The sequence below is a fragment of the Gekko japonicus genome, unplaced genomic scaffold (genome assembly GCF_001447785.1).
Source record: "Gekko japonicus isolate JY-2015 unplaced genomic scaffold, Gekko_japonicus_V1.1 scaffold27, whole genome shotgun sequence".
Taxonomy (NCBI): domain Eukaryota; kingdom Metazoa; phylum Chordata; class Lepidosauria; order Squamata; family Gekkonidae; genus Gekko; species Gekko japonicus.
This window is the reverse complement of record NW_015172002.1, coordinates 1,304,459-1,319,999: the sequence shown is the minus strand read 5'-3', so window position 1 is coordinate 1,319,999 and position 15,541 is coordinate 1,304,459. Positions and strand designations below refer to the sequence as shown.

At 41.5% G+C, this 15,541-nt stretch overlaps 1 protein-coding gene across 1 annotated transcript in view; it reads left to right on the top strand.

Moving 5' to 3' along the window:
* The window catches only part of PAPLN (papilin, proteoglycan-like sulfated glycoprotein), a 116,772-nt gene that overhangs the window by 71,787 nt on the left and 29,444 nt on the right, over window positions 1-15,541 (top strand). The window contains exons 13-16 of the mRNA XM_015420071.1: window positions 3,565-3,772; window positions 11,680-11,856; window positions 12,193-12,349; window positions 12,515-12,601. Coding sequence (XP_015275557.1) covers window positions 3,565-3,772; window positions 11,680-11,856; window positions 12,193-12,349; window positions 12,515-12,601 — 629 coding nt within the window. The remainder of the gene's footprint in view (window positions 1-3,564; window positions 3,773-11,679; window positions 11,857-12,192; window positions 12,350-12,514; window positions 12,602-15,541) is intronic.

Below are 15,541 nucleotides of genomic sequence, written 5' to 3'. Positions count from 1 at the left end.
GCAAGCCTCCGGCTGCCGGGTCCATTTCCACCCCCCCCACTCCAGGACCGGAGACAGGAGGCAGAAGCCTCCGGTCGCCCACTCCCTTCCCCTCCCCCACCACCCACTCCCAACAGGCACTGAGGGGAATGTAGGGTTGCCAGCTCTAAGGAGGGAAATACCTGGAGGTTTGGGGGGTGGATTCTGTAGAGGGCAGCATTGGGCGGGGGGGGGGCGGAAGGACTCAGCAGGTATAATGTCATAGGGTCTACCCTCCTAAAGCAGTCATTTTCTCTAGGGGAACTGATCTCTGTCATCTGGAGATCAATTGTAGCAGTGGGAGATCTCCAGGTCCCACCTGGAGATTGGCAACCCTAGGGGAAAGTCAGCTGCACAGCAGGGGGTTGAAGAGAATGGTTTGATGGCTGCTGGGCCAAGATTGGCAACAATAGTTCCCCAGGAGCCCCATCGTAAATGCACCAAACAATTCCTCAAGATTTTCCAAAACACTTCTCTGTTTTGGGCTCCTGGGGAACTTTGAAGTAGCACCAAAGCTTTAAGATCTCTCCAGCTGTCACCTGGAGACTGGCAACAGCTTGTCTGGAGTGTGGGCAGCATGGCATTGTATCTGTCTGAGGTCCCCCTCTTCCTCCTCCTCCTCAGATCCCACCCTCAGCAGGCTTCATCCCTAAAATATCCTGGAAGTTTCCAACCTGGAGTTGGCAACCCTATGTCCTGGAGTTCGAACCTGGAGTTGGCAACCATCAGCCAACGTTTATCTGCCTGTCTGTCTTTACAACCCCCCCACACACACACACACAGCCTCTGCCTAGGGAGCAGCTGACATCATTCTCCTCTCCCAACTGAAAATTCCAACTGCCTTGCGGGGGGGGGGAGTTTGAGGTGTGGAATAGAGTGTAGTCCAATCAGCTTCCATATGTAAATGACCTTGGAACGCTGGCCGGGACTGCACAAAGCAGCCAATGAACCCAGCCAGTGTCTTCCGAGTGGCAGTTTTTTCGGCCTAACACTAAAGGGGCCAATTTTAGAATTCTGGCACCCACTACTCTTTTATAATAAGGGAGAGATTATTGATAGTCTGCCTTTCTCACTGAGACCAAGGCCAGATTACACAGTGCAAGTCAATGCAAGCAGTAGATTGAGACATCTAATAAACCATGTAATAGGAGGATTACAGAAATCTGAACCAAAGCATAAGTATTAGACATGATATATTCAACAATGCAGAAAAGGGTATTACATGTAGAAAACAAAGCAGTGAGGGCAATATCATACATAGAGCAGGCAGAAAATGCATACTATTTGCAGTAGTACAGTTAACAGTCCCATTCCCTTTATTAAAGCCCCCCCAAACAATTCTAATACAGCCCTATAACCTTTACAAAAACACCCTCCTAGTTGATTACTCTAGTCATTTCTGCTGTTGATATGACAGCTTTTTTCAGTTGTTTCAGAGACTATTCCTCTCTGGGTGACACTACAATTCAGGAAGAGCAATATGTTAGCGAGGAGGACCAGGCAAAGTTGTTGCAGTATCACTGCATGCAATTCAGGAGCATGTTTTATTTTGTTGCATTGACAATGGCAATAGATATGACTGCCATGGGGAGAAACCTGGAGGCACTGGGCAAAATTCTTGAAATCTGGAGCTGAGATTATTATTTTTCAGTCATTGTAGCTAGTTTGTGGGGCTTTTTCCCATGTGTGTCCAAGACAAGGAGCTGGCTAGCTTAGCCTTCTGCCAATCCAGTTATTTTTAGCAACAAACTTTCTCTGGGAAGCTGCCCTCTATTCTCAAGGGCCCTTTCATATAGCAACCCATTGAGTATTCTTCCAGGACAAGATGGTTGAGTTGGTTTGTGCCTTACGTGTTGGAAAGTGCTGTTGGATGGATTTTTTTAAAGGCATGAGGTAACTGATTGCACTTTTCCCGGCACTTTTTTTGACTGAATATTAGCAAAAAAAGTATTTTCCATAGACTTGCTGGTCACAATTGATACTGCATGCCACTGCAATACGATTACAATGGGAATTTTATGCAGTGGAAAGTAGCAGTCAGCTAATGAAGAAATTCTATCTGTAAAACCATTTGTCAGTTTAATTTTGTTACGTTTGTATCCTGTTCTTCCTCCTCCTTTTTTCGTGGGATATTGCTCTTGTCAGGATTGCTGTCTTGCATCCTTATGTCTTATTTCTGCCATTTTTATTTTATTCTTATCCGTACCAGAAATTAGATTCAGGTAGGTAGCCATTTTGGTCTGAAGCAGCAGAACAAAGTCTGATTCCAGGGGCACCTTTAAGACCAACAAAATTTTATTCAAGATATAAGCTTTCGTGTGCACACACACTTCTTCAGGTACAATGAAATGGACTCAAACTTTATTTTACCAGAAAGTAGGAAGAGATTCTCCCCCCGGTACTGTTTTTCCAGGACCTCTGCTTCATGAGTGGGCAAACAGCAATCAAATCCTGGTCTTTTTATTCATGTGACTGAGGAAGAGACCAGGTTGTGTTACAGCATTTTGCACATCTGGGCTGCATGCATCAGAACCCCTAAACTATAATGCACGTATTCTCCAAAACTGCAACCATCCAGATATGCCTGAAGTTTGCAGAGGAGTAAGGCTTCATTGGAAGTCTTGATACTTGAAGGCAATTGTACGATTATTCCCTGGGCCAAGTATATAGTTTTATTGCATCCCATGTGCACAGAAATTATTTTTGGGTAGGCAATTGGAGCATTATGAGAATTTCAGCTTTGCTTTCTTAAAAGGGAAGCTTCTAGTAAGGACTGTAAGGACATACTTTAAAGGGTATTGGTAATTCCTAGTGAAATTCAGAGGTCAAAATAAAATGTACAATGGTCAAGGATGAGGTTTCTGTTCCCTTTACCATTCTTGGCTCCTTCCCATGATTATCAGGAGGATCAAATAAATGATATAAAACAGCAATTCATGCAAATATGTTATCTGAATAATTTTTATCGGTCATAGAGTTAAGTTTCTCATGGTACAAACTTCAGGTAACCTTGATGTAGTTGTTAGCAGAGAGTATATAGAACCTGGTTCTTACCATCATATGCACCTGGCTTTATCAAGGCCTGTTTAATGTAATAAAATAAACAGTTTTCCTGGGGAAGACTTTCCTCATTGCTTAAAAGTTTCTACCATTGAGGCAGCCTCATTCCATTCAGTCTAAAACTATCCTTTTAAACTATTTTCTCTTATTTTTTCCTACTAATGTAATCTTTAATTGCAGTTACATCCTTTAAAAAGCCTCCAGAGAATTTTCATTGTCACCCACGTAATTGTTTGATTTCAGTAATTTTAATCACTTTTAATAAACTATTTCAGATATCTGTTTCCATGGCACCTACCAGCTGGATAGGATTTGGAGGCAGACAACTGACTCTGGTGCTTTCATTAACATATAACAAAAAAGCTGGAAGGTAGCCCACAGTGCCCTAAGTGTGAGATGGAAAACTTTGCTTTATTTCCTTTGGTCTTTGTTAGTACTAGTATTGGTTTCTAGGTTCCTTGAGAGATATTGTTTCTACACTTACAGCTGGAAAACTGGGGACTGGGGAGTCTGCTCAGCAACCTGCGGAGGAGGCACACAAATCCGTTCTGTTTACTGTGTCTCCTATGATGGACATGGTTCTCAGGATGTAGTGGACGATGCTGAGTGTGCATCCTTAACAGAGAGGCCACGCACTGCACAGACTTGCAACATGCAACAGTGTGCAACATGGACCACAGGGCCTTGGTCAGAGGTGAGTTTATCACAGATAAGATATCCTGTACATGTGTTGACATTATAGTCCCAGCTGTCACAGTGGCTTGTGGAAGAGAAGGAAACATAGCTCAGCCTCACATATTTCTCCCATGCTGTCTGAGTCCCTAGTCATTCTGTTCCAGATGTGTAGACCTAGAGAGCCATCCTTGGGGTTATATGCCAGGCCCAGGACAAATCAGTCTGTACAAGCCCCCTACTTAATCTCCCCCACATGGCTCTAGTAAAAGAGATGAGTGTGGCCATCCCACTGTCTGGCAATGATGTCAGATGTTGTGCTTCCCCTCCCTTACATGATTGGCTCATGCTGCTTTGGTCAGCCAACCATTTATTAGCCATGCCACAGCTGGCTCTGTCTTCTCCCAGCAAGGCCCACCAACAAAGCAAAGGGTAGTTGCCCTGGTTTGCCCTACCCAAAGGTTCCTACCTGGACTAGATCCCCTGTCTCTGTCTGTCTCACTGCTTCTTTCCTCCTCTTTTAAGGTTATATCTATGCTGCAGACTACTAGTCATTTCTTTTCCCCTGGGAATCCACACTATGGTTGTGTGAGGGGGGCTAGGAATTTCTAACAGAAACTACAATTCCCAGGGATTGGGGCAGGGGAGAATCATAACAATTAAGCTGGTATAAAGCCAGTATAAATATTTAGTATAGTGTGGATCAGGGGGCCTAAACCTTGCTGAAGTGGTAGGCACATCTGGGGTTTTGAGAACAGGTATTGGGGTGAGCACAGCAGAGCAGCTGCCATGGGGACGGGGTCCAATCACTAGATGTTCGGAGATTCCACAGTGGGAGGCAACAGTTGTTTTTAATGAGTGCCCTCGATAGACACAAAGAGAATGCCTCTAAAGCTTCTGAAGCACCTCCTGGTCCAGTGAAGTGGAGAAAAGACAGGTTTGGCTCTTTGCTTCATGAAAGAAGCAAGTGAGTATCAGGAAACACATCAGTGAGTTCCATGGTGCCTGTGGGTACCATGTTCAGGCCCACTGGTGTAAATGTACCTGTAAATTCCTTCTCAAGATTTGCTTTTTAGCAAAGTTTTTTCCTTTACTTAGTGGATTTTATCAGTTCTGCATTTTGTACAGGAACTCCATAGCTTGTTCCAGCATAGTAGTAGTAGGGAAGAATTTCAAAATACTGTATGCAGAAGTTTGGATAAAAGAGTGATATTGGGGGGATCACAGCTGATTTGTTTAAGTGTGGCTTGGATAACAGTTGCTTGGGTGTAATGCTTTTGCTCTTTTCTGTGTGACCCCTTTATGTGTAAATTTATTTATTTATTTATTTTTCATATTTGTATCCCGCCCTCCCCAAAGGCTCAGGGCGGCTCACAAGGGCAAGGTATAAAAACCAAGCCATAAATGCACTTCTCTGTAGTGTTCTGAGTTGACATCTGTTATGCTGCCTCCTTTCCTTCGTTATTTTTGCTGCCACCAAAGGCCCTTGCCTTACTTGGACCCGAAGAACAGGATGGCTTAGTTGTGTATATGTATGGTATATATATGGTAGAATGAATGAATGGTCAGAGTTTATTTATACGTGAAACAGCGTAATGGTTTCTGTATGGTAAATGAGCATAATGGTTTCAGATAGGTACATAAGCATAACGGTTCCTTAAATAGACCTAGCCACGCAGGCTTATTCTCTCACTTGTCTCTTCCGCCAATAACTTCCCCAAATCTTAACTTCCCAGTTTGCTCACTCAAGCTCCTTCCTCTACACATACCCCCCCAGCATTCACTCTCACACATAGCCTCTCTCTGAACCACCCAGTCAACTGCGCCCCCTAGGGGACAGCTACTGTCCACTCATAACACACTTCACCTGCTCATCCAGGCCCCCCCCTTCTTATTTTACAAGGCTACATTTTAGATCACAGCAACACACATTTAAAACTCCACATTAAAATATAGAAATAAAACACACAGTATTTACATGGCAAAACACCATATCTGAGTTTTTGCTCTCTCTGTATGGCAGGGCTGAGGTTCCATTCATACAAGTGGTGGCTTTGTGAGCTGGATTGTTGATGCTGTGTGCCTCCTCCCAGCAATTAGATGGGACGCTTGCTAATTAGGAAAATGTTTAAAGAAAGGCTGAAAAATTCTTTGGTGGTCAATTTTAATCTTGACCTATTATTTAATTTCTTAGGCAGCATGCCATATAGTACAGCAATGGCAGCAATTCTAGGGGCAGTTTTTCCTGACTGAAGAGTTTCGTGTCTAAGGCACTTCTGCAGTAATTCATGTCACCCTCATGTAAACCATTCCATGTAATGATTACAGATTTTTCTTAAGCATATGAACAGGAAATTTGCACCAAGTAAGAAATTTTGTAATACATGAAGCAACATTTATACGGCAGGATTCCTGAGCTGTCTTTGCAACCCATGGAAAATGTAGATCAAAATTATGTAGTGATTCTAAATCTCTAAAGCATCAACAGGCTTTAGCTGTGCAGTGGATTGGTTGCTCACAATCAAGGGATGGTTGGCTCATATTTCCTCAGAGGCAGCTAATGCTTAGAAAGTTCTCTAGAATGTGCAGAGTGTGATATGGACCAGTGTTCTGTGTTGGGGGGACAGAAAAGCTGGTAGGAAGAAGCAGCCTTGGAAGCGATCTCCTAGCAGATGCTTGTTTGAAAAAACAGTGTTGCTGTACAGATCAATGCTTTCTGCATGCTTGTCTGCTCCCCCGTGCTCTGTGTGTGTGTGTGTTAGGGTTGACACTGGCAAGGGATGAGGGGGGTCGGGTTGTTGGATCCAGGTTGGGAAACTCCTGGATATTTGGGGGAGGAGCCTGGGGAGGACAGGGACCTCAGTGGGTTACAAAGCCACAGAGTCCACCCTCCAAAGCATCCATTTTTCCCCAGGGAAACTAATCTCTTTAGTATGGAGATGAGCTGTAATTCCAGGGGATCCCCAGGTCCCATCTGAAGGCTGGCATATTGTGTGTGTGGTGTGTGAAAGAGGGACTGACTGACTGACTGGTCGTTACAATGAAGTTACCTCCTGCACTCACAACCCTGAATGGAAATTTTAAAGCAAGTCTTCCATTTTTGTATGGGAATGGGGTTTTTAACTGATTTATATTGCAGAAAACAATATTCAGGTTAGTGTAGTTGTCACTTCCCAAAGTTAAAGTGTGAAAGAAAAAGTAATTCTCTGGTCTTTAGGCCAGAGACCTCCTAATTCCATGAAGAAAATGGTTGTTTCTGGTGACTCGCAACTGCTGGTCTGGTGTTCATATGTAAGTCTTTCTCCCTCTCAAGGTCTGAGGGGACAGTCTTCTTTCCAGCAATTCTGGTTTTATTGGGGCATGGGAACAGAATAGTCTGCACCAGAATGCTGATGACTTCATGGGTGCAATCCACTATCCTTGCAGGAGAAGGAATGAGAGGAAATAGCCATTTTCTCAAGGCTAACTAGAGCCTACATTTTGGGAGATCTATAATCAGATTTCCCAAGTGGTTTTATAAGGCAAAAGTAAAAGCTGCGGTGGCTCAAGTGGTTAAGATGCTGAACTGCAGGCTGTGGAAGGTCGGTAGTTCAGCAGTTCAAGACCCGAGTTGCCGCATGACGGAGTGAGCTCCCGTCTCTAGTTCCAGCTCCTGCCAACGTAGCAGTTCGAAAGCAAGAAATTGCAAGTAGATAAATAGGTACCACTTCGGTGGGAAGGTAACAGCGTTCTGTGCGCCTTGGTGTTTAGTTATGCCGGCCACATGACCACGGAAACGTCTTCGGACAGCGCTGGCTCTTCGGCTTTGAAATGGAGATGAGCACCGCAACCCTAGAGTCGGATTTGACTGGCTTTCGAGCAAGGGAACCTTTACCTTTACTTTAAAGGCAGAAAGCAGCCATGCAGGACCCTGATTTGGAGCAGGGTCACAGTGTGGGTAGAAGAATTTTAACTCTTTGCCCCTATGCATAATTTTACCATTCAAAAGTGTTCCTCCCCCAAGCTGTTAGCCTTGTGGGGATGGGGAATAGCACAAGAGAAGATGTCTGTCTTTCCCCCTTTTTCTAACAGCACAGGCAAGGGTGGTGATCAGTTTTGGTTGGCAACCACGTAGGGGTGGAAAGGTGAAATCTCAAAATCCGGGTTGGATCCCTGGTTGGCAGCAATCTCTCTTTAAAAATGCTTGACAGATCCCATGTCAGATCTCCCAGCAAGCTATCTTTCCATAGGCCTTCTTCTTTGATCCCTCTCCCAAAGGGATCCAGCCAGGTTTCCTGTTACCCTATTGCTCAGTCTCTCTACAGAACCTCTTTTTCCCCCCTTCCTCTCACTCATTGGCAGCATTCTTAGACCTGTCAATTCTTAATTGCCCAAATAATGTATTATAAATAAAGCGTGCAACAAGTATCACAAAAAATGTCACATCGATCTCAACCACCAATATATCATAAATAAATTTTCATACAGAACCCATGCAATAGTTTTTATTAAGACCAACCAAAATAATACAACACAGTGTGCAAACGTTTGAGTTCTTCAGGACTCTTAATCAGAATGGATGTTATTTTCAAAAGGTGGGGGAAGATCTCTCAGGCTTCTTTGTCAGAATCCTGTGTAGAGTGTGTTGCTTACATCAGTGAGCACAGGGGAGTGGCTTGCTAGCAGGTTGCTCTTTAGTATGAGGGAACAAGCTAAAAATGGAAGGCATCCAACTGAAATAATAACAACCACTAGCTGATCAAATGTTTCTGTGATGCCGGAGAAGGTTTTGACTTCCGGCGACGCGGCGCGGTGACGGGCAGGGCGCTTTGCGCTCCCGACGCCCGAATCCCTTTCGCGTCTTTTGGGGCTCTCCCCGGTCCCGGGAAAGCCCCGCCAGATCTCCCGGAGAGAGATCTGGGGCAGGAGGCTTTGTGGTGGCCCTTCCCGACTTTGGCACAGCGGGGAGGTGTCCACCGCCTGCCTTGAAGCAGACGCGGATGAGCGGAGGGGAACATGGCCGCCATGTTCCCCGTAGCTGCAGCCTTTCGCCTTGTTTTTATGTAAAAGTAATTTTCACGGTCGGATTACAAGCAACGAAGTAAAAGAATCTTCTTGTCATTGCACGCATCTTTGAGGAATACATCGCCCCGAAAACGGTCAGCAAAAGGAGGACTAATAAAGCGGCCATACCAAGAGAGAAGAGGCTGAGTAATGTATATCTATCTTGGTTTATCCGGGGCAATAGTTGTTGACCCTTTTGGGAAAGAGAGGATTTTTATATGGAGAGTTTCTTCTCCCCCAGCCTAAGGCTTGACTGTGAGTAAGTTTGTAAGTCTGGGTTGGAACCGGAAGGACTGAATGTGGGAAATGGCGACCATGGGGGGGGAAGAACCGGAGGAGACGTTAGAGGAAAATATGCTAGTTATAGATATGCCAGTAGAACAATTTTTGGAGACTTTAAAAGAAGAATTTTCAAAGATATTGAAAGAAGGAATGCAAAAAGCGGTAAAACAAGCCTTTGCAAGTTTCTACGAAACACCTATAGAAATAAATAAAGCTGAAAATCTGGAAACATTAAAAAATAAATGGGAGGAGACTGGTCAACTTCAGGAGACAAAGGAGGACTTAGAATTATTATGTTTGCAACCCCCAAATCAAGGAGGGAAAATAACAAGAGGAGAAAAGAGACAAGGGAAGAGGAAGAAGGCAAGAAGAAGGAGAAAGAGGTATAGAACTCTATTTGTAAGAAAGGAGAAAAGGAGAAAAGACACACAAGGACGATATGAGAGAAGAAATAAAAGGGACACAAGGGAAGAGAGAATTGACTTTCCAAAAAAGATCCCGGAGAGAGTGAAAAAACTATGGACATACCAATGGTGCAAAGAAAGCCAACATATAAATATGCTAGAAAAACAACATGCAGATATGCTGCTACGGGACAAAAAGTTAAAGAGTCACAGAAAACAAATTAAATTATACGGAATTTGTATATGTATTGATTGATTCTGTTTTGTTTGTAAATGGATTAATGATATATAATAGACTGAATAGAATAAGTGGAAGTACATCTATTAGAATATAATGAAAATTTTTAAAGGGTATAAAGCTAGAGGTGGTGGAATGAAGTGACAAAAATGGTCATAAAATTTTATTTGGTTTGTCTTGTATTGCTTATGTTTTTTGGGTTGTGCTGGTTTATGAAGTTAGGGGCGAAGGTATGAATAGGAAGTGAGCATGGGAAAAATTATCACTAAAAATACTTTGGTTACCCTGTACTGACTTTAATATATTTTTGTTGTTGGTTCAGATATGACATACGGAAAGTGAGGAAAGAAATTTCTAGGCTTTGTATATAGGAAATAACAATGGATATACAGGATGTTGGAAGAACAGGTATATGTGTTTGGAAAGGATAGGTGAGGAAAATTGAATGAATATGAATGAGGGATAGGAAGACTAAGATAATGGAATTAAGTAATTTGAATATGGTAGAATGTGTAGTAAGGTTATCTTGATTTGCTATTGTCCTCAATACGTGTTTGGGTACTGCCAGTTGGTTTTTTTTTGTGTGTGTCTTTGAAAGGGAAATGATGGAAAAAGCAGGATCCTTGAAAGTGAAATGATGGAAAGGAATAAGTAGTGTGGTTTAGCATGTAAGCAATAAGGAACTTAATAAGAAGATGGAAGTAAAGAAAATCTATTGTAAAAAAATTTTTCCCAAGGGAGCAAATATGAAGGAGGTTTAGGGAAAGGAGAAAGAGAGTAAAAATTAATATTATTGGATGCGTGTAATTTGTGAATCATTACTTTGGTGATTGTGTGGAAAATTAGGTAGTTTGAGAACTAGGTTGCGTTGTAAGAATTATGCGAAGTATTAAGGATGAATTATATTAATATCAATGATTGTATTGTAAATTATGTGAAGTATTAAGAATGAATTTTATTGATATTGGTGATTGTAGGTGAATGTACATTATATTGAAAAATCAATAAAAATATATATGGGAAAGAAAAAAAAATGTTTCTGTGATGCCAAATAAAACACATGGATCCCTTGTGTTTTAAGAAAAGAAAAAAACACAGTAGTCCTCCTTATTTTAACAATACTGGAGATCAATTTTAGTTGATGCAACCAAGTAAAGAGTCAATGCCTTGTACCCAACCTTATGAAGAGTTCTGGAAAATCCTAAATCACGTACACCATGTTGTGGTGCTTTGTTTGTCTCAGGGCTATTTTTGGGCAGGAACGCACAGGAACGGCGTTTCGGCTGGCTCCCAAGTTGGCCATGCCCAGCAGGAACTCATTAGCATAATAGGCCACACCCAACAGCAGAAACTCATTAGGATTGGCTACAATTAGGGGTGTGTGGTCTAACATGCAAAAAGCCCTGGGTTTTGACAACAAACAAGATAAAGAGAATAAGAAGCAAAAGGTAGGTGTGGCTGGATGACCACACTTCTGGTAACATGGGGGTGTGGCCTAATATGCGAATGAGCTGTGCTGTCAGGGTGTGCCCTAATATGCTAATGAGTTCCTGCTGTTGGGTATGGCCTATTATGCTAATGAGTTCCTGCTGGGCTTTTTCTACAAAAAAAGCCCTGGTTTGTCTTAATAAAAGTAGTACGTGGCTACAGTGTTTGGATTTTTCTATGGGTTGATGTGACTATTACCTGTGTGTGTGTGTGTGTGTGTGTGTATAAACACCTATCTTCAATTTGCCCCAAGTCTCAACAAACAAAACTTCGTAGTACCCACTCTTGGAGAAGTGGGGAATGTGTAGCTGACCTTTCATATTCTTGCCCCCTCAAAGGATCACAACCCAGTGTGACATGTTCTTTCTGTACAATGTACACAAAGGATCATTGGGTATGGGAGTGTGCATAGCAAAGTACATGCAAGGGGATAGTCAGGTCCACATCTCGTAGTGACCACATTCTTTCTTACAGTGCTCAGTTAGCTGCGGGGAAGGTATTCAGTCACGGACTGTAACTTGCAGGACAGGGCTGGGCTCTCAGACTCAAGCTGTTGCCTGCTTGACACAACCAAAACCTCCTGATACCCAACCCTGCATTGAGGATAACTGCATCCATGAGGTTGGTTGGCACATTGGTGACTGGGGACTGGTGAGTATCACACTATTTTTCTAGATTTACTTTCTTGTCCATTGTTTTCCCATCCCCACCCTGCCTCCTCTCTCTGACTTTTAGCAAATTGACATGGAATCTGACTATCAATTGACATGGAAGGTATTACACTTTTTATCATTTAGTCCCATACAATCAGTGCCAGGCAGCAGCTTGACAATCTACCTACAAGGCTGCTACAATTTACTGTGGACCTTTACTCACCCTTGAAATATCCTGTTTTAGCACCTACTTTCAGAAGTTCTCACTGGGTTACTTTTTCAGGACAGACAGTAGAATTTCAGCCCCCTACTTACTTTGTACTGTGTTTTCAAGTGTTCAAAGAGCTGTGACTCTGGCATCCGAACCCGCCAAGTCACCTGTGCTGACAGAGATTTCAAATCCTACAACCAAGAGATGTGCAAAGCCATCCAGCCATGGGTACCAGAGACGTTTGAAAGCTGCAACATACAGCCTTGCCACCAACCACAGCGTACGTAAGAGCTAGTTGCTGTTCAAATTCCTTTGGGACTTTCAGCATTTGTGCTCCTAAGTAGTTTTTATTGCAGTTCATACCTTTCTGAAATACCACCCCTTGGCAGAATCTTTTTGTTTCAAGTTCAGTGTTTTTAACCTAAGAATACTAATATAATTGCAGAGGTTCCCAGCATGCAGGACACCACAGGCTATGATATCAACCGTCTGCCCTTATTGACTCGCTACATCCCTGACCGTGACGCCACAGGTTTGGAACTATTGTATTTTGCTTTCTGCCTCCAGTTACATAGGTCAGTACAAGTTGCCCTGTTAGGGAGAGCAAGAGATGAGATGAGGTGAAAAAAGGTAAGGCCTGGTCAGGCTAGTGTCTCTTCATTTAGTCCCATTAGTCGCATGCTAATGGTGTCAGCTGTTTCACTCCGAAGGTAAAGTTGCTGTCAACAAGGTGGTCAGGGGAAGAATGAAGACTGGTAAACCACAATCACAAAATATGTCACTCTTTTTATTATTATTATTATTTTTTGAATTTAAACAGATTATCACCCACAAAAACCAAATACAAGTGAACAATTTTACAGAGATACACACATAACCAGGTTTCCATCCCCACCTCCTCCATCTATTTTGTATTTTCCTTATTCCATGACAATTATACTTATACATTGCTTAGTTTTAGGTTATATTTATGTTCAAGTTTTCATGCTTTTCTCTGTCCAATGGTAAAATCTTGACCAAACGTCTTTGAATCTGTTGTCTCTTCTTCCTTGGAGTAATGTTGTTAAATTGTCCATTTCAGCTATTTCTAATCGTTTGTAGACAATGTCTTCTTTGGTGGGTATATCTTCTTTCTTCCACATTCTAGCAAATAGAATTCTAGATGCTGTTACTATGTGCATAATCAGGTAGCAATCTAATTTTTTTAATTGTTCAGGAATTATATTTAACAAAAACATCTCTGCTTTAAACGGTACTGTGGCCCCTAATATTTGCTGAATCATACCATGAACCCCAATCCAAATTTTTTTTACTCTTATTGTATGACCACCAAATGTGAAAGAAAGAACCAACCTTTTCTTTACACTTCCAACATATGTTAGGCATGTTTGGATAATATTTAGCCAATCTCTCCGGTGTCATAATGCCATCTATAAAACATTTTGTAGAAATTCTCTTTAAGAGGTACAGCTTTAGTAAATTTAATATTAGTATTCCACACTCTAAACCAAAATCAATATTGTAACCTGAGTTTTGTGCCCAGGAAATCATAGAAACCATTACCATCTCATCTTGAAATCTAATAAGACCATATACAGTTTTTTAATAAGTTTGTCTTCTGTATTTACTAAAATTTTATCTACTTCTGTCTGTTTTTCATAAAAGCCCTTATGTCTGTCTTTGGCGTATCTGGATTCTAATTGGATTCTTTCCCACCAATTTAAAGTCAGATCCTGTTTTTGCAATATTTCCTGTGTTTTTAACTCATTTTTACTATCTAATAACTCTTCGTAACTTTCCATTAAGTTTTTTGTAATTAAATTCGGATTAGTAAATGCTTCTAGGGGGGCTACTCATTTTGGAGTTTTTCTATAAAATGATCTTTTTATCTCTTCCCACGTTTTCAATAGAGCACCTTTAAAAATATGTTGCTTAAAATAGGTATGAGCGCTTTGCTTGTCATACCACAAAAAGGCATGCCAACCCAAAAGTAAATTATGACCGTCTAATTTCAAAAGTCTCGAGCTTTTTAAAATAATCCACTCTCTGATCCAAGTCAAAGATGCAGCCTGATAATATAAACGGCAATACGGAAGAGCAAAGCCACCTCGGTCTTTCCTGTCCTGAAGCGCCTTTAGTTTGATTCTAGATCTTTTTTGTTGCCAGATAAATTCTTGAGCAAGCGTCTTTAAATCCCTAAAATAAGTTTGGGTTTTAAGTATAGGTATTGTTTGGAAAAGAAATAACACTCTTGGTAAAACGTCCCAAAAGTGAGAGATTCATATCCTTCCATCTTTCCAAATTCTTTTTAATTTCAAGAAGAAGTTTTAAGTAATTATCTTGTAATAGTGAGCTACATCTGTTTGTAATCATTACTCCTAAGTATTTTATCTTCTTCTGAATTTCAAAACCAGGTATCTTCTGCAGTTGTAAGTTTTACTCTAGGGTACAATTCTTTGTCATTAGACAAAACGTGTCACTCTTTAGTGTTTCATTGTCAGAGCTTGCCCAGAATGATTTAGTTAAGGATTGACCTCCTGTCCTCCGTGATGAACTTGATTGGTAAATTCACACCAGTTTTTGAACTGAGCTCCCCAACCAGTGTTTTTGGGAGTTTGTGGCTTCCTTAAGATTTTAATGTTCAGATCCTGAGAGGGCTTCTGTACCTACAGTTGGAATAGTAGGAGTGAGGTGATAGGACAAGCTGCACCTGTCAGCATTTTCTTTCTATATACTGGGTTAAATGTAAAGAAAAATCATTTGATTTTGTTGTACACACTGCTTATGGAACCAGTACTCTGTGGAAGCACAGAATCTTTACACAGTAACCCTGATCCTCCACGTTTCCCAGTTATGAGAAAAATGCTGTTTGAACAAATTACAAAGATGATCTGCTTCCAATGGTAACAAGAGAAAGAAACTTTTACTTACAAAAATAGAAGCACATCTTACATGACATATTCATGTAGGTACATTTAACTTATTGTGAACAGATTAACTTCAAAAAGGTTAACTTGCTACAGCTCCGAGCCCAGGTAAGAAAGTGAAGGAGAGCTCCTTGTATAAGATGAAATTGAAGGCAAACAACAGCCAAAGAGGCTCAACATCTAACCGATGAGAGGGTGGGGCCAACTGCCAAGTGTACCCGAGTGAGAGAGTTCACTTTACCCTTTTCCTCCCAGATCCTCTTGCATACAGAGTTACAATATCTAACACTATACACTGTGTCAAACTCATTTGTTACAAGGGCTGATCTCACATAAATGTTATTTCGTTGGGCCAGACTGTGTGTGCCATAAAATGCAATGCCAGGTACAGGAAATAAAAGCTTTATAAAGGACACAGGCAAACCCAATTAACAATATTATTTTTTACTCAAAATACAAACATGCTTTAAACATTTATTATTTATTTATTTATTTATTATTGTTTTTTATTCAGCTTATACCCCACCCTCCCCGCAAAGCAGGCT